The 25,744-nt window shown below is 40.4% G+C and overlaps 2 protein-coding genes across 5 annotated transcripts in view; one reads left to right on the plus strand and one right to left on the minus strand.

Moving 5' to 3' along the window:
* The first annotated feature begins 106 nt into the window (after positions 1–106).
* Positions 107–17,516, plus strand: ZNF830 (zinc finger protein 830). 4 transcript variants are annotated; one of them, XR_014229538.1, is made up of 14 exons: positions 107–262; positions 392–491; positions 1,602–1,722; positions 2,279–2,312; positions 3,669–3,880; positions 4,225–4,315; positions 4,979–5,042; positions 7,777–7,857; positions 9,200–9,276; positions 11,197–12,144; positions 12,245–12,315; positions 15,255–15,325; positions 15,402–15,505; positions 16,474–17,516. XR_014229538.1 is itself a non-coding variant. In XM_082324759.1 (10 exons), the coding sequence occupies exons 1-10, from the start codon at positions 141–143 to the stop codon at positions 11,378–11,380; spliced, it is 1,086 nt and encodes a 361-aa protein (XP_082180885.1). In that variant the 5' UTR covers positions 107–140; the 3' UTR covers positions 11,381–12,687. The 4 variants fall into 4 exon arrangements, 1 of the variants encoding a protein (XP_082180885.1); XR_014229537.1 differs by having other exon boundaries at positions 11,197–12,315; XR_014229539.1 differs by lacking the exons at positions 15,255–15,325; positions 15,402–15,505; positions 16,474–17,516 and adding an exon at positions 13,734–14,124 and having other exon boundaries at positions 11,197–12,315.
* Positions 17,517–21,084: 3,568 nt separating this feature from the next.
* LOC309596484 (poly(rC)-binding protein 3-like) overlaps positions 21,085–25,744 on the minus strand; it is a gene marked incomplete at both ends in the record, with an annotated part of 51,208 nt that continues 46,548 nt past the window's right edge. The window contains one exon of the mRNA XM_082324747.1: positions 21,085–21,433. Within this exon, the coding sequence (XP_082180873.1) occupies positions 21,085–21,433 (349 nt within the window). The remainder of the gene's footprint in view (positions 21,434–25,744) is intronic.

Raw genomic sequence — 25,744 nt, forward strand, 5'->3', positions numbered from 1 at the left:
TTCCGCTCCTCCCCCTGCCCTCCGCGGCGGGGCGGGCCCGGGCCTTCTGGCCCCGTCCCCGGCGCCTTCTCTCCCGCCCCCGGCTGAGGGCCTCGCTCCGGCCGCCGGCCCCGCCCCTCCGCTCTGCTCGCCGGGAGAAGATGGCGGCGGCCGGGGCGGGCGCGGGGCGGAAGCAGGTGCGGCAGGAGGAGCTGCGGCGCCTCATGCGGGAGAAGCAGCGGCAGAACGCGGGAAAGAAGCGGATCGACTCGCCCTTCGCCAAATATCCTCGGCACCGGGCTCCCTGGCCCCCGGCGCGGTGCGGGGGGGGGGTGGGGGGCGGCCGTTGCGGGGCGGTGAGGGGCGGGGGTCCGCGCCGCAGCCCCCTGCTTCCCTTAACGGCGGCCGCCACGTACAACAGCCTGGGGCACCTGAGCTGCACGCTGTGCAACGCGCCCGTGAAGAGCGAGCTGCTGTGGCAGACCCACGCCCTGGGCAAGCAGCACCGCGAGGTGAGCGGCGGGCGGCGGGGAGCGGGGCGGGCGCCGGTGCCCGGTGGCGGCCCCGGCTGCCCGCCCGCGGGGTGCGGGGTGCGGGTTTGGGCTCGGGGCTGGCTGGGGTTTTGTTGTTCAGAAGTAGCAGGGCACCGCGTGAGAAGCGGGGAGGACAGGGGAGGCGACACCGCCGGAGCGGCGGGCGGGGGTTTGCTGCGGCTTCCTGAGGGGTGCGCCCGTGGAGAACAGCCGAGTGCCTGCCCGGAGAGACTGGCGTGGAAACAAGCCTGATGGTTTTGTCTTGTTTGGTTTTCTTAAAACCTACGTACCCACTGCAAGGCCGGCACTTGAGAGAATCGTCCCGTGTCTTTCAGGGGACATACTCTTTAAGATGAAGCCGTTCCCGCGTTAGCGACAGCTTTTAACTGCCACTTGTCCGCAGCTTTCCGTAGTGGGACTTGGAAGCCCTCCGTGGGTTTACTTTGCTACCGTATGTTATCAAATGACAGCTTGCACGTCGTTAAGAAAACTTTTTTTTTTTTTGTAATTTACCAGTAAAGATAAAGCATTTGAAAAACAATTTCAGGGAGCTTATAACTTGGATGCAACCTGAAGTCTGACTTTTTTATCCTTTTAAATTCTGCTGCTGCTTAGCAGAAACTGAGAGATCGTATTTAATTTTACAAGTACTGAGGAAAAGACCAAAAGAACTGAGGGTTTCCTAGTTCATTGCCTACATTCTGGGTAGATCACTGTGGCAAGGCACAGTGACGTGTCTTTACTACTGCTGCTGTGTTTTAATTTTAAAACACTCCAGATGAGTCCAGCCTTCGTGCTCTTTCCTCCAGTGTTTTACTGCTGTAAATGTCACTGATCTTAGCCTTTCCTTTCTCACTCATACAGCCTCCCTTGTGCAAGTGTCAGTTCCTCTGCCTCCATGTCACATCATTCAAGAGGCTGACAGAAACATTGGTCTTGGGTTCTGTATCCGCGATGTCTATTTCGGTGATCTCGTTATAGAAAGATATTAGCTCGTTTTAATAGAGTATTCTAAAAGAGCTGTATTTTAAAGCTGCAATCCAGAAGTTCCTGCTAGAAAAGCCTCCTGAATTTTGTACTTCTTTGCAGAGAGTTGCAGAACTGAAAGGCACAAAGCAGACAGCAACTGGTTCAGCTGCTAGCACATCGTCTCATCCTGTCAAGAGAAAAACTGTTGACACAGAAAATACAGAGTTAAAGAGAGTAAAAGGTAAGGAGAGAAAAATACTTGTCCAGCACTTGCCAGAATCTATCCATTTTACATCTTGAATGTTTTTTGTTTGTTTTTTTTCCCATGGAAGTGAGCATGAATAAACAAGACTGCTAATGTCAGCTTGTTGCTGCTGAAAAGGGAAAAAGTCTGTCTCGCTCTTTCTCTGTGAGTTCACTGATCAGGAGAAAACTGCACTTTTGGTAGTTTACCTAGTTTTCTTCTGTGTAATTGAGTTCAGTTAGGTCATGGGGCTTTGGGCTTGGCCAAAACAGAACTAGAAACAGTGTAAGTTAAACAGTAGAAGCACTTGCTCAGAAAGTGATGTTATTCCTTTTCAGTAGGATCAAGCCACTGGATTACCACAAATCATGCATGAAAGTTCATGCTAAAAGAAAGATAGTTAATTTTTTTCCCTTGGTGCTCCTGAACATGTGAATATATGAAATATATGAAAGTGTGCATTTGTGAACTTACTGCTGTAGTAAGACTTTATTTGAGGGATATTTTTTTTTAAAGTATGCATTATAAGAAGTGACTCTTTGCTGTTATACAGGTACAGACGAAAAGCCACATACATCTACATCTGGGTAAGCAGATCTTATTACATGTGGGTTTTTTTGTAACCGTACCAACTGTTACATTCTCACCCTGTTTTTCCTTCCTAGCCGAGGGTAACGATGCAGAGAATCAGCAGATCCCTCCTTCTGCTCATTTTCTAATGTGGGTGTATATTCCTGAACGTGGCAGCATCTTCCTCGGTGCAGATGAGAAAATCATGGTATTAACTCTAGAGTCTGTGACAAAACAGGAATTATTTTACTGTCACTATCAGACTTTTAAGGATTAGTATGTGGTGGTATTACGCAGTTTGCTAGAATGAAAATAACCAGATTGTGGCATGCACTCTAATCTTCAGTGCTAGCATACAGCAGAAGACATGGTAGTCTGAAATTAAGGCAAATTTTAAATGTACATTTAAATGGCGTTTATTCACAAAAGCTACTAACAAATGTCATATTAAGATGTTTTTGTCACTTAAAATACATGTAAATGCATATCCTGCAGTTGAACTCTCACAAATATAGGAGTGTATTTTACTTCAAGCGATTGGGTTAAGCATCTTACTGCCACTAAGGATTTCTGACGGTATTCGGACATCTTTGTGGGGTTGGTAGATGTCACACGAGGCCTGCAGGTCTCCTGTACACTTCTTGACAGGATATATTATTATTATCTTGCATAGATATTACATGCTATTATCTTGACACTAGAAGACACTTACCTTGTGGAAATTTTGAGTGTGTGTGCAAAATTAACAGTTGAGAGGTTTGTTCATTACTAAACTGATCGGTATGATTATTTTAAAATATAAACTGGAAGAATGTTTGGTTTGGAGGCTTGCAGCTATTGTAAGCAAATCTGGGTTTTCTCATTGCTGAGCCTGTGTGGCCCTTCTAAGCTGCAGGTCTGAGCCACAGTAGGTACCCAAAATAAGTAGTTGTGTTGTGTACATGAAGATTATCAAGGTTTATGTGACATTAATATGACCTCTGAACTATGAATTTTGTATTTAATATGTTCACAGCAGGTATACAGATGCAAATAACTTTGAATGTGGAAATAGAGTTACCTAAGCTGCCGTTTCTCCAAATAAGTTTGTTACAGGATATTTTTATTAATCTTTCTGATATTGAATATTCAAACACAAAAAATGGAACTGAAATGTAATTTCAGAATTAACCTGAGGATTCCTGGGGACCTTCAAATGAAAGCAAGAAGTATGTGCTGCCTTGAGACAATGGTTACATCAGTAGCTGCACAGTTTAGGGTATTGCACAATATCTAAAATCTCGTATTGCTCACAGATGGAATAGGCTTTGGATGGTAGACTGTGACTGATTTTTGTGAAGTTTGAAATAGTTATGTTTTTTGTTCTTTACTAGACTACCAGCAGATTTTTTTGATGAAACAGAGCAAGATAGTGCAAACCAACAGCTTTCAAAGGGTTCAGGTCCCAGTTTATTGTCAGGAAATTATGATGACGATGATGATGATGAAGAGGAGGAACAAGATCAGTCAAACAAATCTTGTGTTATGCATAAAACTGAAATTCCACCTCCAACTCAAGAAGTAATAGCTAATTCTCTGCCTGCAGGTAATGATGACTGAAATAGTAAGTGATTCAGTAAGGAGAAGCTGTGTTTTAACTGATGATGGAACGGTTTTCATTTATTTGTCTAATTATTGCTATTAGCTGTTTAGGTTGTGTTATATTGGAAGTAGAGAAAGGAGATTCTTTGCTAGTTTGTTATTGTGTGGTGTTTTCTCAGCATGCTTATTGATTTTCTGTTCTAATTGTTTGAGGCTGTCAAGTGAAATAATGTCTGGCTGTTCTTCTTTGATTCAGTAACGTATTAATTGAAATTCCTGTCTAGTCAGAACTTTATAAAGAAGCTTGAACAGTTCTTTTTGTTCATAGGCTTCTGTCCTTTCTTACAGACTTCTTTGACAGCAAAACTACAGCTGCTCCTATAGTTTCCCATTCAGGATCCATACAGAAAGCAGAGATACAAGAGAAGATAGTGGAAAGGTAAGCAGTCAAATCAAATATTGATAAATTTGGGAATTGTAAATAAACATTATCCTTCCAGGAAATACAGACTGTGATCCCTTAGAACTATCAGATTGTTAACTTGTATTTGGAATAGTTTGTATATACGTCAGCATCTAGCATTATTTCAGACAGGTATTTCACGCCCTAAGGGCAGGATAAGAGATGGAGCAATGCCATACAGCGTCTGTTAAGACATCTCTGTGTGCAGTTTTTAACACAGGATACTTTTGAAGCTTAGTGTCAGACACTGCTTTTGAACTGTTTAAAGATAACCATTTGCTTGTTCTGTAGTAATGGTTCAGCTCACTTGGGCCCTTTTTTAGACAGTGGTTTAGAGTTTCAAAAGTAGAGACTGTGCTGTTAGAATGTTTGTGTGCTCAGCACACTGGAAAGAATAGTCTAAGAAGCCTAAGCTCTTGTTTTGACAGCGAGGTTTAAAACTGTGCAGTTCCCTGTAAGTTAGATAAGACCAAACTGAAGGAACAGGTTTTGATGGTTGTGGGTAAAACTTGGGGCATAAAAAAACTAGCTTAATTTCTTTTACAAAAGATTATGGATTTTATTCTTGACTATTTTTAACTCTAGAATAAAGCAGGTTGTGAAGTGTTAACTCAGGATAATAGTAATCAAACATTTCAGGAAAGAAAACACTGCTGAAGCTTTGCCAGAAGGTTTCTTTGATGATCCTGAAGTGGATGCAAAAGTAAGTGATCTGCTGATTTTATGCTGCTGGATTTATTTCTGCCAATTTTAATGATTTTCTGAGTAGTGAAGATGCTTTTCCAGGTAATTAGTCATACAAGAACATAAGAAAATGACTGAACTATTTTGGTTTGTATTAATTAGAAGACATGAAAAGGGGCAGAGGGGGGCAGGAAGAACTTGTTAAATCATCTCTCAGAGTGTATTTTTTATTGGGTTCCTTTGTGGCTCCTAAAGAAAACAAAAGAAGTGTTATTTGTTGGCCAAAATACCGGACTGAGATTTGGACAATCCACCTGGTACTTTTATTTCTTTGAGTCACCCCGGGAAAAGTGTTTCACTGAATTTGTATATCCAATTCTGCCTCTGAATTGAGAATATAAAAATAGGTCTCTAATGTCCTTTGAGAGATGCTGTTGAAAAGTATGAGGAGTTACTGTGCAACTGATACAATGCATCTGGTTAGAATGAAAATAGGTAGATTATGGCTTGCACTGTTATCTTCAGTACTGGTATACTACAAGTGATCTTGGTTTTCAACCCTCTTGTCTTTTACTGCTATGGGTTTTTTTTGATGCTTGGAAAAGAAAAGAAAGGTGCACGTTCAATGTGTTTCTCAAAAAAATCACAACTAAAAATCTTGGAATTTTCATCAAAATCTTTCATACTTCCTTCAATTTGCACAGTGCCAAATGATGACCAAAATAAACACTGATATTTGAAATATAAAGCTTTTTTTTTCTTTTTGGTAAAATTTACTACAGATTTGATGACTTTCCTGCTTTCTTTATCGAAATAATAATGTTGTAGGCTCAAAAGTCTTTTTTATTTTCCTTGAGTATATTTCCCTATTTTTCACACTGTGGAAGGCTGCTGGTGTGTTTCAATTGGATTGTGAGGCTGAGCCATGACTTCTGATTTGGAGACCTTCCAAATAGTGCTGCTTTATGTTCAGTTAGTTCCACTGTCACAATTACAAGCTTAGGTGTCTCTTATTTGCTCCGGCAAGATTCTTTTGGCACCACTCATCCCCACGTATTGGCATATGTGAATAGTTCTGAACAATGACATTCTGAATATTGAATTATGTAGCTGAAAAAGATGTACTTTTTTTGCATATGACTAATTGGTATGTTTGAAATACTTGGTTTCACCATGAGTTGGGAACCTTGTAGAAAGCGGGAATGCCTAGCAGGCAAAGGAGAACCTGCTTGTGTCTGTGAGGACACTGGTGAGTGATCTTTGTTCTGGTTGGTGCCTCAGCTGATAAATTTACAAGTGGATACGTGTTCCAATAAGTTCTTCCCTGAATTTCTTGCAGGTAGTCTTCTTTTTAATCAGCCCTTTCTAAGTTTAGCTAAGGAGAATGTTTGTGACATGGCTTATATTGGGATGGCTGCAGTGATTCTGTGTTGGAGTCATACACAAAATAATTATTTTCAGAATTAACAGTGAGCTTTTGGGAAGGGAGATTGTGGGCTTGAAAAATGTTGGTTCTTTACATCAGAAATTTATAAAGCATATAAATGCTGGATTAGATAAATATTTCAAGGAAAAATAATATCTTTAGTGTTTCAATTTATTGTAAGAAATACAAATAATTGTGAATTACAAAAGACAACCACAATGCGTAATAACACAGTACATACACATATGATAGAAATAATCACAGAACAGAAAAATGAAATGATGACTATTACTTCCCAGTACGTAGTTTGCTTGGAAGCTTCTAATTTATTCTATAAACTTAATTCATACTACTTGATTTTGTATAATCGCTCAGGAACAAAATGTACCAAACTGTTGTCTTTACCATGATGATGACTGATGTGTTACCAAAAGAGGGGAATGAATAAAGGAAAAGTAAAACTAATGCAAAAAGATGGTGTCATGAATTACGCTGTTCAAACTGCTTAATTCTTGTAGCTATATAATTTCCACCCCATCTAGAGCTAAGCATAATCTGTCATCTAACATACGTTATACACCACATCTTCCAGTCTTGAATTGTGGAAGTTTTGGTTACACAGGTAGATTACCTTGTTTGTTTGCTTGTTTAAAAGCACAGTCTGGTTTTGATTATCTTAGTTGTAGATCTTAAACACATTCTTACAGCTTCTACTTTTTCAGTCGTCTTGTCTTAGTAATTAATGCCGTCTACCACAGAAGAAAAAGCTTTGCGTGTTGTTAAAATTGCTATGTAGCTGTACTATTTCTTCTTTTAGCCACCAAAATTAGACTAGATTTGAAATATAGTCAGACTATCTAACACCAGTCAGACTAATGACTGAATCATTTGATATTTTATGTTATGCCAAAGGTGAATAATTCACTGCTTTTTGGCTTATGAGATAGCTACTATATACAATTGAACAGGTATAGGAGAATGTAAAAGTTATCACCTGACACAGTGAAATTACAGACCATCAAATTAACAGACTTAGTCACTTTTTTTTAATCCAGACATTCCACACCATCCATTCTTAGTCAACTATTCTTTAATGCTACGGTCAAGGATGCTGTTTTAATCCAGGAGTAGAGTCAGATTTTTTTTCCTCCAAAACCATTGTGCAGCTGCACTCTCTTATTCATATACATTACTTAAACTGAAGTATGTTGACCACACTTTTCTGAGAACACAGCATAATTTGTCCTATTTCTCCAGGTGTTTTACAGTGCCCTGAAGAGTGACTAGACATGAATTGTTAATAAGCCTGTTTTTTCATGTTCCTTAGGTGCGAAAAGTTGATGCTCCAAAGGATCAGATGGACAAAGAATGGGATGAATTTCAAAAGGCAATGCGACAGGTCAACACAGTAAGTAATGGAATCTATTTTTATTGATTCTAAATACTATACAGAATAAGGAAAACAACAGTTTCATGCAGCTCTGCAGAATGACTGACATCTGCATTTGTCAGTTGTTTGTTGCAATGCAGTGTGTGGTTAAATGCACTTTATAAATGAGCAAAGGGTTCCCTCTATTTTCCACTGAAGTGAAATTAAGTTGAAAACACTTTTGATCAGGATCCAGTCATCAATATATATCTAGTTACATTTGTTAAATTGTATTTAAATTAGATAGCATATACCTCAGATCAGCATCCTGTATCCAAACAGGACATAATTGTGGGCTCTTCTTTATGTGAGATACATTAATATTTTAACCTTGAAAAAAAACAGAACAAAACACCACCTGTTTGTCTGCCTTTTTCAAAAAGGATCTGTAGAGTGTAGGTAACCTGGGTTTTATGGTTAATTTAAATGTACTGGAAAGGAACCCCAAAATCTGTGAAAGTGACAAAAGATTTCGTGTGTGAGAGACATAAGTTGGCCACAATTTTTCTGTACTGCCGTTTTTTACTGTTTAGCATTGTACGGAGAGTCTTCCCAGAACAGGTTTTTATCTGCCCTTTTGTACAATATAAAACTGTCACTAAAGATACCTGGTGTTCTCAATCTTCCCCTAGAGTTAGTTTTTTAATTTTGATTGTAAATAATTGCTCATATGTCAACTGCTAAGAAAAGTGGTGCAGAAAAATTTATCATTGCTCATTTTAAAGTGGTCAGCACTATAAACAGAGCGAATGTTCATACAAAAGCAGTGGTGGATACATTTTGCTAGCATTAGCCATTCAGATAATTCTTCAGCTTAGAAGGAATCTTCTCAGTTATGCGTGGACCATTGATTGCATAGCATCTCCCAGACATTCAGATTTGAGAAAGTATATGCTGAAAAAAATAACAGGTTAGAAACACTTCGGGATCTAGTGGGAATATTTAACCAATACTTTCAATAAGCTTGTGTAACTAAATCCCAAGCATTGGGATATAGCTCCTGTTTCAGCCTCAGACTTTGGATGCACATAGTTTGTTTATGCTCAGTTTCAAATATTAGTGTATTGAAAAATAGGAAAGGTTTACCCCAAAGCAGCCGAACTACTTTTAGCTTTAAGAAAAAACATTTCCATTTCAAATTAAGCCAGATCAGTTTTTTTCTGTATTTGCCTCCAGAGTCTTTTGTGAAGGTGGGAGTATATGTATAGGAGATTGACATTGAATTGAGGTAGAGGGGAAGAAGGGAAGACAGAGACATCAAAAAGGAACAACAGTGGAATTCAGGATGAAGGTGAATTTTCTTAGCGCTTTTCTGGTTTAGATTTCAGAAGCAATAGTGGCAGAAGAGGATGAGGAGGGACGACTAGATCGTCAGATTGGAGAAATTGACGAGCAGATGTAAGTAGATCAATTTTTCCTCAAACTTTCTGTTCTCCAGCAGTAATGGATCGCTATTTGACTAGAGTGATAAAAACATTTTTAATTTTAATCTTCTGTGGTAGTACCTTTCATTAATCACCTAAATATTTGAAGAAGAAAGACAAACTCCCTCAAGTTGCAGAACAATACCTAATAAAAACATGAATTTTGGTGCAAAGTTTTGTAATTATTTGCAAAGAGAGAATGCGCTAGAATCACTGAAAATACAGAAAGCAGGCATGGGCAACATAAAGCAATAGAAGGCAAACTCTTTGAAGAAACTGTCCCCCTTCCCCCTGTCAGATGTCTTAATTTGTATTTCTCTGTGAACTCTGATTGATGTAGAATTCATGTGAACGTTTTTAAAAAACAAGGTCTGATATTCTGCACTGCAGTTAAAATTTTGATAACGAGATTGGGGTTTTGACCATCCATTTGCTGTACTGAAAATGCCCTGTTCTGTGACTAACTTTCCTTGTTTCTAATAGAATTTTCCTTAAAGGTTTTGTTGAATGATGGCACTTCATTACATGAAGTAGGATGTTTTGGTTTTTTTGTTGAAATGGTAGGTGTAGCGGTTGGATAAGCATTAGTTTAAACTCTAAATAACCTGAAATACAGTTTAGTGGAACAGATTGTTACCATTATCATGTAGCTTAACACATTGATTAACAGTGATTATGGCAATGCTAGCGATCGAAAAGAAAAAGATGAGTTCTGATTTTAATGAACCTTGCAACAAAAAGAAGACACTAAAAATTAAAGCAACACTTAAGCCATCTGGCCAGACTTACATGCTACAGATAATCAGCATATATTAACAATAGCGTTGGGTTCAAACTGAGCTTTGGTAATGCAGGGATGTCTTTTAACAATGTTCACGTAATTTTGGAGAGGGCTTGAGCTAAACCTGTCTGTCTGTGAGCATTCATTTTTACCAGTAGCTTAGGATGCTATAGCACATCGAACCAAATTTCAGAAATTTGTAGATAATTTCAAATTTGTTACCATAATTATTTTTCCCAAAAGAAAAGTTCCAAATAGGTTTTTAAAGACTGTTTTTGTAGCTTTGTCTTCTGAATGCATTTAAATGCAGGCTATTTTGAATTAAATTCAAAATCAAATTAATTCCAGTGACATTCACGTTTTCCTTAGCCTTCAAATCTTCAGCTGTGACTGCCTGTAAGTAATTGTATTGCAGATATGCAAGGGGAAACAGGATCCAGATAATAATCTTTCCTTGTTGACTCTTCCTAGCAAATAGGAATGAAAGAAGCAAAGATGTATTTAAATCAGGCTGATACTACTTGGCATTTTCAACAAAATACCCTGTTAAAATGGCTAGAATAATTGTTATAAAACATATTTCAAGGACAGAACTTTTTAAGTGAATGGAAAACTGAAACTTGTGGATTGTGTTTACTTAAAATGTTCTGTTATAGCACACAGTAAGCAAATAAAGGATCTGAACACTTGTGCTACTTTTTTATTTTCAGAGATGCCACCACTAAGTTATCAAAATTGATAGCCAATCGATATCTCACCTTTCTACCATATATGAAAACCATAAGCAGAGCAAAGAATGATGTCTCTTTTTGTGTGGAAGTGGATATTGGTTCTGTGCTTTTTTTAAAATGATTTGTGGTGGTATTGCAGTTGTTAAATATTTGGATTAGGTCTCATTGCTAGAGAATTGACTACACCTCTCTTCTGGTCTGTTTCCATTTCATTAATACAGAGAAGGCGCACTAGCATATTGAAAGCTTATTTTTTAATTGATGGGAAGCTGTGGAGCTTTTTTTTTTTATCCAAAGTTGGAGAAGCAAAATCCAGCCCTGTAGAAAACCCAGTTAATGTGGAAAGGCCACAAGTATTAATAAGTGGTTTACTTTTCAACAGTGAATGTTATCGCCGTGTTGAGCTTTTGCGTAACCGCCAGGATCTGATGAAGGAGAAGTTAAAGGAAGCCATGAGATTAAGAGCAACTCAAGAGAAAGACGATGAGGCTCTTGGTAGCGAAGATGAAGAAGAATTGCAGGATTTGCTGTCTCAAGACTGGCGGGTGAAAGGGGCTTTGTTGTAGCACTTCTGCAATGTGGTTGATACTTTCTTCATCTGTGATGTTACTTCCATTGTTAGAAGTGAGACGCCTTTGTTAAATATTTATTTAAAGAGGATCGTGAGACGGTAAAGAGCCAAGTGTATTAAAAAAATGATCTTTGTAGATCTACAATGGTGTATTACTTGCTGTAAAAACTGTATATTGCAAATGTTTTACAATATTGACTGTACCTTTCCTATTAAAATTATTGGTTTCCTACCAGAGGTATTTTAATGGGATTAAAAAGTAACTGAAGAATCTCTAAGGTTTTGGAAGCATTAGATATGTCTAGTAATTTTGAGACTTGGATTATTGTGTATAGAAGTAAAGGACTAGCAAAAGTGATAGTGTATGGAGTTTTCCCAGATTGCAGGGTTAGCGAAAGGAAAATGTTATGCATTTATGTTATCTTAAAATTTATAAGTGCTCTTCTGTCCATTGCCCCAGCTCCCAATAAAATATGTACACTTTTTTCAGGATCCATTACAGTTTCTCTGTGTATGTAAGGGCCAAGCTCAGAAATGCTGAGCTGCAGCTTCTCCACAGTGTATGCTCTGTGATGTGCCACAGGCAGTGCTGAATATTTTTCTTTATAGTATCTTGTTTTGCTTAGTGCAGCCGTAGCGTAGCATACCTCACATTTCTTGAACCAGAGGGACGAAAACACAATGGCTACATATTTTCATAACTAAACGAAAAGGTGACAAAATGCCAGAGAGGAAGGCACTGCACTGGAAACCGATGAGGTAAAATCATTTATCTAGCTGCAAGTACTGGAAGTTTTCTTAAGAAATTATCTTAGGCACAGAGAGCATCTAAAATTAATTTCTGTTCTAATAAACACAGATGAAGTAAAATCAAGAACCAACAAACTTGACAGGACTGGCACATGGCAAGCAGAACTACCTTGCGCTTTGGTAAGTGTTTTTTTTATGAAGCATATTTTTTTACTTTTGCAAATCTTAAAACATTTCAAATTTGCTGAGGACTTTTGAAAAAATAGGAGAAATGTGTGGTTTAATTTATATCAAAAAGTAAAGTTGTGAAGGAACAGCTTAAAATTTTCCTGTTTTTTAAAGATTCTAGTTTTAAAACAAGTCAGTGGGGTTTTAAAAGGAGAAAACAAGCTTTGTTCTTATGAGAGCATTCTAGATATTTGCCTCAGAGATGTTTATTAATCAAGCAATAAAGAAAAACTAAAGCTAGATGTTTGATTTGCCTGTTTTGGAAGAAAGAATCGATATGGTGGGAGCCCTTTCCATATTGTAAGATGCTTTTTTACCACGCCTGATTTCCATGATCCTTGGGTTCAGCTCTTTATAAATATAAAGCTGTCAAAATTCAAGCAATGGTCCTTAGCAGTTTGGTGCATCCATTTATTCCTGCTAACATATGCTGGCTTACAGCTGTTGGTTTTTGGTTGATTTAATAACTGTAAGTGTAAGTAGCTGTTACTGCTAAAATGTTTGACGCAACACTGCAGTCTTACATGAATTAGTTCTGTTGTTGAGATAGCAACATTCAGAGAGTATTGAAATACAGAATACAGAAACATTCGGAGTATTGAAACAAATAATGTTTTGGCAAGTGTTAGAAAACTTAGTTGGGCCAAAACTGAAATAAAATTTCCTTCTATAGTGTGAAACATTTGAATATTAATGTATAAGGTGCCTGTTGTGCTCTAGTGAAAGATCTCTAGATCCATTTATCACTATAAAGAGAACTTTCTGTTGAGAGGGTGGTACAATATTAATAGATGGATGTTTTTTTTTTTTCCAAAACAAAACAAAAGACACTCCCCCAATTTCACTCTCAGGAGAGCTAAGCTAAGTTTCTGATTGTTCTTACTTTGCTTTGCACTCACTCATCAAAGCATACTAGCTTGCTAACACTGAACTTTAGAACCACTCTGTGCATTTGGCTTAATGTCAGAAAAACAGATGTGACTCAAGTCAGGTTACACTGAGCGTCACGGACATATATGTTTTTACAGTATAAGAATGTTAATCTCCAAGTTTGTAACTTACACTTCCATTTTGTACATATGTCTGTAACTTTACTTTCATTTTGTACATGAATCTGCAAATCATGATTTCAACTGCAGATAAATAGGAAAGGAACAGAGCATTAAAACAGTTCAGCTGGTTTAGGTCAGCTGCCCTCCTCTTTGGAGATGTCTAGTGGTAAGAAGCTAAAGGTAGTGAGTTTAGTTACAGTGGAGAGAGCTTGTACATTCAAATCCAAACTACTGCAGCCCATTGTTTTAATGATTATTAGGAACAGATGGTAGGAATAAACACCAGAACACTCATCACTCTATTCGTTATCCTTGCAGAGCTTCATTTGAAACATAAAGATGGTGGACCAGCCAGTGGGTTATGTGTTGCTGAGGAAGTCACTGACAGCATTGGTCCCTCTTGGTTGTTGCTTGTTTAAGAGTTGATGCTTTTTTCCTTGGAGGAATCTCATAGACCCACAAATAGTGTTGTATACAAGTTCTGTACAGCTTGTTATGTACAACTGTACATTTCTTCACCATCTGAAACAAAGCTTTTAGAGAGCTTTGTGAAGATGTGAGTGCTCCGCTATCTGTATCCTACGTGACCATTGATGTACGTGTGCTGTTGTGTCAAGAAGGCAAGAAATCATCCTGCTTTTTAGCAGTGAAAGTAGCATGGCTGTAAGGGAGAAGAGGGAATGATCCTAACCTTACTGAATAGTCAAGCTAATTTATCAAGGTAAATGATCTGTGTCTTAGAAAAACATCAGCCTAATTAATTTATATTTTAAGTCTGTCCTCAGTTTTGGAGAACAATTTTGTGAACTTCTGATGAGCTATTCAGCTAGATAATTAACCAGAGCAAATAATTGTTTTTAAAAATACGTACTTCTTTTAATTTATTTCTAACTTCTTAACTTTCTGTTAATTTAAATTAAATTAAAATTCTGTTTTTAAACAATAAAGATGAAAGTAGTCCTAATAACTAGCTCTGTGCGTAGCCACTATTAAAAATGAAGTTTTAGTCTCTGGCACAGTGGAATTCAGAAGAATATTTTAATTCTCTGATCTCCAAGACTTCCAGAAAACTGAAGAATCAGAATTAAGGGGGAAGACTTAGCATTTGTAATCCTTATTTATTGATATACTAATGGACAGTGTTGCCCAAGTTTAAGAACTGTGGAATTTTATGCCACAAAAATATAGTTGTGATCCCCAGCTCAGCGGTTTTGAAACTGGTAAGGAACTTTCAGGGCCAAAACGTGTGTGCGTGCGTGTGCACATGTGTTTGAAACGGAGGTCCAAGTGGCAGCTCTGCCGGGAGCAGATAACCATAGCTGCTACTGCCAGCTGTTGGTAGTTAGCTGTTCTCTGGCAAGTGCCAGCAATCACAAATGGTAATCTGTGTTCTAACTTCTCTCCTGCCATGGAAGAAATAAGCTGCTGCTGTCATGACTTTGAAGTAGATGTGGAAAAAGGGCTGTATTTGGTACAGAGGAGCCCAAAAGTGATTGCGCAAAACCAAGCAAACCAAAATAACAACAACAAACCAAACAATATTCTCATTTGCTAACATGATTGTTTGTCATTCCTCCACTAAAGCATATAATTTTAAAATTTGCTTTGGAATCACAAATACTAGTTAAAAAGAACATTAGCATTATCTTTGGTCCGGCCCCTTGACAATGAATTCAATTTGAGGAGAGACAAATCTTGTTTATTACATGCCACTGTAATTAAATTCTCTGCATTTTAACATCTTAAAAACACTGAGCTAGAAATAGCTCTAATGAGAACAGTCATATTACTCAAATGTTTTCAGCACTTAAAAATACTTTCTTTTTCCTTATAATCAAGAAACCTTGCACTAGGAAGTCAGACGTTCAACCAATGGGAATCGTGCTGTAGCTGTCATTAGAAACCATAATGTAAGTATAAAATGTTTCAGAAATTCCCTTTTGTTAGGTAACATCAGATGAACTTGACACTTCTCTTTCATTTCAGTTACTATCTGGAGACATATGCCAGTCTGTAGAGTGACAGGACACAGGCATTGATGCAGAAACTGATTTAATCAACATTACTGCGTTCCTTCCTGGAACCAAGGAGTAAGTATGCTTCAGTGGCAAGAAAGGCAGTATGTACTTGTATCTCTAGAAAGTGTCGCTCAGGCCAAGAGATTGAAATTTTCTGGTGTGAAGCAGTTTTTCAGTGTCTGCCTTCATTTAATCTTCTGTTCATCACTTCACTTGGAACTATCCTGGCCTGTTAGCTGGGAAAAGAAATGCGAGCAATTCCCATGTGTAAACATCTAAGCCAGGTCTTTCTTCCAAAAATATAGCTGAGGGACTAATTGCCTTGCGTAATTAGTGGTTACAGCACTTACAGAGGATGCAAGAGATCTGTTCAAATCCTTCCTCTCTATGCTGTCCTTTGAACCTACAGTTCCTCCGGTCTAGTTGAGCAGCCTGACAATTGCAGTCTTTCCTGTACAAGCTGTGCCACTGTACAATGATTGAATTAGTGAGCATGTGTGACTTGTCTGATAATCGTGACACTTGCCTGAGAAGGGGTCGGTCCTGTTCCAAGTACATAAGTAGTGCTGAAATACATTCAGCTGAGATTGAGGCTATGGAAGAAACTGGATTTGGATCGCCCCCATCCCAGAGAAGCACTCTTATTTTGATGCTGTGGGGTAATTAAAAATGAAAAAACAGGGGTGCTTCCATTTCTGCCTAGTTCGGGTGGGGAAGGTTCAGTGCATGCTTTAAGACTGTCTTGTGAAACCTCACAGAAACACCTCGCCCGTGCAGCCCGGCAAGGCTGAGGCGCTTCCCAGGTGCCTGCATTTGTGACACCAGTGACACTCATGCTGTTAGCTTCCTAGGAGCCTTGACTGCCACGAATATGCACCTTGGGGCCCCGAAATGCCTTCTGGCCACGTCTGAGAACAGAAAGCAATCTATCTATCTGGACTAGGTTATGTGGCTGAATGCCTCTAACTTTGTTTGTTTGTTTGTTTTCTTTCTGGTTGACCATTCCAGCCAGCATTCATACTTTCTATTTTTTTCACTAGAGAAACGCAACAGAGCTTCTTGAATTCATTTGAGATGTTTGCCAGAACTCTGATACTGATTTGATGTGAAAGCTGCAGAACTTGTGTTATCTTTCATTTGGAAACTCACAGTTGTGTGGGCAGTGACCTTTTCATATCAGGTGCATGCTTCCTCTTATCTACCTTTGGCCATGAGTGGTTTAGTTTTCTATCTTGGATAATACTATTTTTTATTCCCCCCGCCCCCAACAACTCCCGTTGTTGTGTTTTGTTTGCCTGTTTTCTGTATTAAAGCTATCCAGGAACAAGTTCTTGCCATTCAGAAATCTTTTCCAACTATAAATTGAGTCCTCAATTAGCCTAGATTTTATCACATTTCTGCCTGTATTTTTTGCAAAAGCCCTCTCAAAAGGCTTCCTTTATTTCCTTCCTTTGTCCATGTGTCTTTATTTTATCTCTCCTCATTCCATGCACAAATGTGCCCCTGCACTAGTTTGTTTGAATCTCAGTCTGTTCTAGCTGAGTCTGCAAGGCACCTGAGAATTATTTATGTGAAAGATGCTATACATGACAGAGCTGCTGCTGCCCTTTGCCTAGGAGCCTTACTGGGAGAGCAAAGCTGTGACCTACTTAGCGTTGAGCTGCAATAATGTTCTCTTTTTTTTTCATTTACACTAGCCAGGCTGGCCAGAGAAATAGCTTTTGCTCAAGCTTAGGAAATGAAGAATATGGAGGTCCCTGCTGTGAAAGCAGCTTCAGCTCTCCTTTCAAGAGTAAGAAGTTAAATATATTTTAAGTAATGATAACACAGAATTTTATCAGGGCGAAGGTTAGTACTACAGCCTATAGTTCTTCCAGCCTAAGGGTTGGAATAGCTAATTCAACACTGGGTAAGGCTTCCTGGGTGCTGGCATGCAACGAGGCATTCTGTAATCTTCCTCGGCAGCCTTTACTGTCAAGAGATGCTTTGTGGCTGCATCTGTATTGAAAAAGCTGTTGGCTTCTACAGCTTTCCAGGTCTGTATGCACGTTTTGGTCATATCGTAGTTCCAGGCTCAGACTCAAGGCCAAGATGCATAGCAGGTCTCTCTGCCCTAGGGTCCATGGAAAATAATAGCGATGTGCCCCACAGGTACTCAGCTGGGGCAGTCAGGGGAACCAGGACCCCAAGCTAAGTGCCAGGAGACAAGTATAGACCTCAGTAGAGTAGGGATGGAGGTTGTAGAATTAGTCTCATGTCATTAAGGGTGCCACTCATTTGCACTGCCAAAACCTCTGCTTTCCCATGAGGATAAAGCATTAAACGTGAAAGCATTGCCAATGCCCTAAGAGGAGAGGTGGCCAGGGCGCAGCCAGAAGCGCTGTATGCAGCAACAGCTCAGAGCCAGCCCCTGTCTTTCACTTTCCTGTGAAGAGAGAACTTGAGGCTGGGACTGCAGTGCTTCAGCAGAGCCAAAGGAGGAGCCCAATGGCTCAAGCAGTGCCTCAGGGCAGGATGAGACTCTTCCCTGGGCCAGCTCTCCGTTCTCCTTTTTTAATGCAAATTGCAGTGCTCCTCCCAGCTGCTGGCCCCGCTTCCTGGCTGGGCGAAAGGTGCTGTCTAGAAGCCTCGTCACTGAACAGTGCTGCTGGGAATGGGAAAATATGAAGGGTCTTAGCAATATCGTACTCGGTATCCAACTTTGTTCTTTTGTTCTTGTTTTTCTTTCCCCAGTATCTGATCTTAAAATCAGTACGGGAAAACACGAGAGATGATAGAAACCAGTGGCTTCTTGTAGCAAGAAGCCAAATTCTGTCTTTTCTATGCAGTTTGAGAAGTTCCTGAGAAGTTCTCCAAGAGCAACTTTTTGTTAAAAATCAAATAAAGTTTTGCAGAAATACCGCTTACTCTACTAATTACACAATCTGGCTCCATCTAATCATGAAAAGACTCATCATCCCTGACAATGGGCGAATGTACTTCTAACGTTGCCAGTATTGCACAGTTGTTACACTCTTTCCCAATGAGCACTGGGACCTTAAGCGTGATGATATGAAACCTTTAATCATTAATGAAAACAACCAATTTGTCTATGATCTTAGTTTGACAATCCATAAAATAGTGTTTCTCAAATGACAAATTAGCAACTTGGTTACAAAGAACAAAGTTTAAACAACACAACAGTTGTATGCACAAAGCTACCACGTCTTTTTTTTAAATCAGGAAAAAAATTTATTTATAAAAACGTCTCATTTAATTTACTGTCAAGTCTCTAGCTGAATACAGTGGTTTAGAACACTAACGGCCCATGCTTTTATACAGATTAGCCAAAGCATGAACATCAATGAAAATTAACCCCCGAAAATAACTTTTCTTTGCGTTATGTTATGAGCCACAACAGTGTTAAAACTGGAACAGTAATGAAAGCAACACAAGAGTTAGGAAGCACAGTTGCTTAAAGAGTAAAAGAAGTATTTTCTTTTGATGTCTCAGAATAATAAGAAAGTTAGAAATGGCAGAAACTCCTCTGTAGATTAGTCCATAGAAAGCATTGTCTCATGGGGCTTTGGAAAAGTCCTGTCTGGTGGCTAATGCACTAGGGCATGATGAGATACATTACAGAGCCCCCAGGCCAGTAACTTCTGAAGACAGCCTAAAATGTAGGAACAAAAACGAGGAAAAGAAAAGGAGAAAAAAAAAAAAAGGCAAAAAAAGAAAAAAAAAATCTTCTCACTATTAAAAAAATAACACTTGAGTACAACCAGCATAGAACAGCATTTCAATGCAGGCAAGTTTTCTCACACAGAGGTTGGTAGCTTGTTTGTTTTTTTTTTAAATGTCAGTTATTGAAACAGTTACAATAGTCCAGAACAATTTTACAGCAGTTTTCTAGAGCTGTTAAATAGCTGAGGTACCTTGACATTATTTCCAGTTTTTCCTTCATTATATACAAACAAAAAAAAAAAAAACCAAAACAAAACAAAAACCCCAACAAAACCAACCAAAAACCCCATTTGGATAAGTGCAAACTGTAACAATGGCAGTTCTACAAATGGTTACAGTGACAAAACTTAGTGCAAAGGTACTAAGGTGAAGAAAAGCCCACAGAATACAGAAATGACACAAAATACTGAGATAGTACTTAGCCCTATACAATAATAATAACACACTTTGAAATACCATGTTTTAAAAAGTATTGCATTTGCATTGTGTTTTTAGTTTATATTAAAATGCACTGAATACAGTTCAATTGTTAAAGCTTTGTGTCCAAGGAGTGCAAAGTGGATGAACATGGCGGGCGAATGGGATTCTGGATTCGGAAGCGGTGAGGAAAACAATATTGCATTACTGAGTTATGCAACAGAAATTAAAAAGAAGGTGGATGGACAAACAGAAAATGCAGTTAAAAACTAGTTCCAACAGCTAGCAACCAGCCATTACATCAGCCAGCTCTCTCTGGTTTGGCTGCAATTAGGTGTCTGGTTTTAGTTAACCTGAACGTTGTTACGTTCTTGTTCAAGGGATGTTATCTGTCCAGGCAGCAACCTGTGAAAGTCCTTTGATAAGCACTAGATTTCATTCGTAGTTACAGTACAATCCGATTGCGTGATTAGGGGTGAGTTAAATGGGAATGTTTTTAGAGAAACCCAAGAAAAAATGGTCGTTTGGCTGAACAAAATATATGCGTGAGGGGGTATCAGAAGAGTGCCTGTGCATGTCTAATTGGTACCTGCTATTAAGCACTTACAGAAACAAGTACTTTGTCAGTATATATAAAACATCTGAGTGCAAAAAAAAAGGAGCCTGCTCTCCCTCCCTAAAGTGGAGTTCTTAAAATTATGTTTTTCCAAACCAGAGAAAAATTATTGCACCCTTTAAAAGAACGGAGTGGAAAGGCACAGGCGCCTGATATTTTTTTCTTGTCTTCCAATCATTTAAATTTGGGAGTTTTTCTCGGACCAGAAAGCTTCTTTTTGTTGTACATAGAAGTACCTGAGGTTCGGGACTTTCTAGCCCCCATCTCCTGCTCAGGGCAGGGGAGATGGGAGTCGTCAGGCCTGTCGAGAGCAGCAGAGTGGCCATGGGGGCCAGCACTTCAGGTGGGATTTCAGGGGCGCTAGCCATCATCAGAAGTGCCGGATTTGCAGGCTCTAGCAATAGAAAAAATTATTGGAGGTGCCAATCTGCCACGGAAAATTGTTCTGCGGTTGGAGGCATCCCTTCAAATGGACAGAACTGTATTTATATGCCAGGCAGTATTGCCGGAGCAGGACCCGGCTGTCAAAATTTTGCCTCGTTTCTGGTTTTTTTCTTTCTCGCCGTGTGCCTCCTTGCCGGGCTGGGGGCACCCTGCCGTGCTGCGGGGAGGGCTGCCGGAGGGCTGGCCCTGGCCGCGGCGGCGGCCCCGGCGGAGGGCCAGTGTTGGGCTGGCGGGGAAAGCCCCCGGGCTGGCACCTGCCCGCTGTTGGAACTAGTTGGTAGGTGGTGCCCGGGTGTTAGTCGTTATGGAGAGCGGAAGACGACTTGAGTCGGCAACAGTTAACACTAGCAATTTAACAGAAAATAAAAGATGCCGTATTGTTTCCTTGATAACTAGGATCTACCACAGACTCTTGGTAGAGCTGGCAAAGCTTGCATTGTGTCTCATCCCTTCAATATGGAGCAAACTTCTGGCGGTCAGATTTCTTAACCCCGCTCGTCGAAGGAATTTTGGCAGTGTAAGCGGACAAACTCCCCGTGGCCCCCGCGGCGGCCGCGGCATTTAGTGCCAGGAGTGGGACAGTTTTCATGCCAAGCAGACTGGAGACAGGAACGGCATAGTGGGTGGTTGGCAGAGTTGGTAGGGGAGGGGGGGTACTGACGGTAACGGCGGAGGCGGCCGCCAGCACGGCCATGGAGGTGGGGGTGGAGGTAGGGGTGGCAGACTGAGAGAGGTTCATGTTGAGGTCAACAGGGGTCGTGACGGAAGCGGCCTGGGTGCTGACTTTAGCCATCTCTAAGCTGCAAACGAAGAGAGGAAGAGGAACAAACAGGTTGGGAGGGTCCAGCCAGGGCGGTGGGGCCGGGAGGAGGAGGAGGAGGAGGAGGGAGGGACGGAGGGACAGCAACCACGAAAGGGCAGGATTAGATCGGTGGACGAGGGGGGCAGACGAGAGGGAGGGAGAGGGGGGAGAGAGAGAGAAAAAAAGGGAAAATGAGGGTCAAAGGAGGAACATGTTATGTGTTAAAGAAGAGAAATAACAAAAGGGTTTTCATGATTCGATGGCGAAAACGTTACTGAGACTTTAAAGTTCTTTCCAAAAAAAAAACCAAAACAAAGAAGAGGTTGGGGGGGTTTGCTAGTTCATTTTACATATGAAAAAAGAAATTTAAGGAATGCAGGTAATGGCAAAAAGATGGAAAAAACAAAACTTAAAAGAAAACTTAAAATAACTATGAAGTTTACTCCCCAGCACTGATATGGTGAATTTCGCTTTTCAAAATTACAGTATTTTTGAAGGGGGGACGCGGGGGGTTTTGGTAATTTTTTTCAAATTGTCAATTTTGTGTCATAAATAGTACCCTTCGTCATTTTGCTAGGATGAGAGGAGACTGAGCAATGATTTGCTGCTTCCATCTAAGGCATAAAGTTTTGGTTTGGTTGGTTGGTTGTTTTTTTTTTTTTTTTAGAAAGTTAGTTTTCCATTTCATTCATTGTGAGGTCAATGTGCATTTTTCATATAAAACAAACCTGATTAGCCAGTGTGTTCACTTCATTTTGTACTTTCCCCAGACTTTTGCTTTTAAAATCGCAACAAAATATTTACGCAATCTAATTATAAGGAAATTACTAAAAAGGAAGACTGAAAAACACCCCGGCTTCCACAGCAGCAGTATCCTTTCTGAGCTTGTGGCAATGGTTACAGTGAACAGAAAAGAGCTTACCAGCTGACAGACAAGGTACTACATGGATACAACATACACATCGTCAGACGGACCCCGCCAGCACGAGGAGGTTCAGATTGACCCAACCAACCTCTGAGCCCAAGGCAGTGACGGGCTCTTTGGAGGATGCAGGTATCAAACCACCTTCGCTTTAGTCTAACTCCACCCATTGGCAGGCAAGATGAGTTTGGCCCACATACTTAGGCTTTTCGGTACATGTTGACACATTAAAATACAGTAATTCCAAGGACCTGTTGTTTTTTTCAGATGACAAAATGTTTAGCTAGGTAAATCTTCCCTTTGCCATGTGTTTGTTGCAGCTTGTGCACTGCGTTTTGGGTCAGCAAACAAGCTAAATACTAATTTCAGGATGCATTTTGCATGTGAGCAGCTGGGAGGTATGGCAGCCTAGCATATAAATGGGACTATGGGTTAGAAAATCTTTGCCAGCTACAGTTATACGGGTATTAATTCCAAGTTTGGTTTTGGTTTTTTTTTCAGTAATTACTAACTTGTTAGGCTCCTGGGCTTTCCCCTGAGGTGAGCCGAGGAGCTGCAGCAGCTTCTCCCTCCCAGAGCGGAGCACCCCGCGCGACCGGCCGGCTGCGCAGAGGTCCTGCCTGCTGGAGGACCTGCTGCTTTCTTATCAGGTCCCATCGGGCCTGGGGGAAGCTTCCCAGCGCTGGGTTTGTGGTGGTCCCTCTTGGCGCTAGGGGCTGGGTGGGCAGGGTCGGAGAGCAGCTGTAGCCAGGCTCCTTGCCCAGGACAAGGGAGGGGAGCGTGGTCGCCCTACTCAGGGCTTGGGAGAGCCTCGCTTTTCCTCATTTTAGACTTACATGCAGTTTTGAGAATAACAGCCCCTGGTCTATTCGTGGCCAGAGAAAGGCAACGACCAGAAGGCCTGCCCACTTTGTGCAAGGGCAAGGACGCAAGTGATGAACCAGCACTCTACAGGGGATGGAGACTTTGGACTAAAGCTGCCCAGAACACCGCTGCTGACGGTGAGTCTAAGGGATACCTGAAGCGGGGTCTGAGCCAGGGAGAGGAGAGTGGAGGGGAGAGAAGGAAACGCTTGAGCACCGAGCTCCTCTCCTCCCCGCAAAAGAAAGAGGGCTCTTGGAGTATTAACTCCTCGTTGGCTTTTGCTGGGGAGTTGGAAGGCGCACGTCTTCTCTGAGGGGCTGGGAGGGGAGGAGAGCAAGTGCATGAAATGCAGACCCGTTTGCAGGAGGTAAAGCTTTGGCTTTCCTACCCTGCGGTGTTTATCTGTCCCGTGGATGAGCATCTTAGAATTTTTCTAACCTCTGCAGCAGAGGGAAGAGCATCCTTGTGCTGTTAGCTGTGCTACTTGCAATCTACTCACACGGCAGGATTTACATCAAGAATACTTGTTTCTATCCACTGAAATGGTGGATCCAGCTCCAGCGTACATGCTTGACTTGGGGTCCAGGGGTTACATGGTGATACCTTAGTAGGTTTTTAAAAACTCAGTTTATACAGTTGGATTTTTTAAATATTTTGAACTCAGTATTGTTCTGGGAGGGAGCCATATAGAAAGATAATGTAGGACTCAGTGTTTCAGTGACTCCAAATTTGCCTACTTTGCATTTAACAAAAACAAAAAATCCTTACTGATGAGTATTTGAGCCTGAGCTTTTTCCTTCACCAGCAGGGAGAATAGATCCCACAGGCTAAATCCTGGTGTTGGTAGCAGCCACTCAAACTCCCTATCTCTGGTGTACTCGCACAGATACGACTAAAGCAATAATTTGCCCTGCTTCACATTTATTACTGGTGGTAATGCATAAGGTGAAAGTACATCAGGTTAGCTATCAGCCGTCTTGTGACAGCGGCAGTTTCCCAAGCCAATTGTAGATGCAATAAAATTAAATGTGAAAGCGGATGAGGCAGCCTTCATACAAAGTTTCATGGTGCCAATTTTACACTGTCCCTTTGAAGAGCTACGCTTTATGAATATCTGAAGGCCACATCCTGCATTACCCAAAACTGGTGAAAGGAATAAAGCTCAAGTGTGGCTTTGGTGGTCCTGTTTGCTCTGTGAATGAACCTCTCATCAAAATGGCAGTGAAACATATCTTCAGGAAACTGCTCTTCAACAAGGAGCAAGTGCTGCTGGCTACAATTCGTTTATAATCCACAGTCAAATATTACACAGGAAACCTAAACTGCAGTTCATGCTTAATAAAAGCTAGAAGATGGAGCTGGATAATGAAAATCCAGTTACTACAATGGAGACCAGTTAAGAGACAGAAGATTTTACAGGAACAAAAGATACTTCCACAGAGGTCAGCGCTCAGGTGATCAATACAGAATCAAAACAATACTTTAGAAAGATTTAAATCTCTGACTTGATATTGTATCAACGTATTTATATATCTATAATTTAGAGTATATTATGTACATATTCAACACCAGATTGCAACAGAAGTCTTAAAACAACTTGATAAATTATTATATAGATGGCAGCGTTGGTTGGAGGATAGTTTAAAGATACACACAGATTGTTTCAGGAATACAATGAATAGCTTTTTTTCCTTACATCCTATGCTGCTGTGAGACACTGATTTTTGCAGAAATACTGGCCCTGGAAACCAAATCCATGAGAATGACAGATCTTGTGGGGGAGAGAAAAGAAAAAGTCCACCTAACCCTGAATGCTTATATGGCTTTTATTTATTATTTTGACATACCAGACTATACCTTGGGCAGTCTAGGTGCTGTACTCAGCTCTTCCCCAACACTGTTTATTTCATGCCAACATCTTTAACAGAGGCGGCAGTACTTGTGACAGGTTTAGAACTGACAAACACTGAAAGTGGCTCCCAGCGTGCGTGGGCAGCAGCAGCCTAGATCTGCCTCTCAAAAGCCTGCCCGAGCACCTAAACCCCAGCTAGAGCAGACCTCCCTCTTGCCTGAAAGTTTCTCCGTTCTTCCTCCAGTGTGACTGCGAACTAGCACTGCTGCTGCGGTGGCACCTTACTGGACAGGGATTTCGCTTGCGAAAGGAGAAATCTGGAACAGCGTCACTTTTTAAAATGAAAAAGCCACCTTAATGTCCTATGTTACCTTAGAGCTTAATTTATTATACATTACTTTAAGAGTCTTCATTTACAAATGAAGTCACTTCATCTAAATACAGTTTCAACACATGGTACATAATAATATAGGATGGTTTATTGTAGATGATGGTAACAAATGACTTCTATCTAGAAATTCAACAGGAAGAAAGTACTTTGTTTCTGTTTCACAGGGTATAGATATAGAGTATCCGTGGTATATGACTGCTGAGAAGTTTTCTTCTTTGCAAAAGTATGTTAAAAGACCTCATATATATCCCATTCCATCAAAAGAATCATTAAACAGTAA

This window comes from Platalea leucorodia (genome assembly GCF_965183815.1).
Source record: "Platalea leucorodia genome assembly, chromosome: 1".
Classification (NCBI taxonomy): domain Eukaryota; kingdom Metazoa; phylum Chordata; class Aves; order Pelecaniformes; family Threskiornithidae; genus Platalea; species Platalea leucorodia.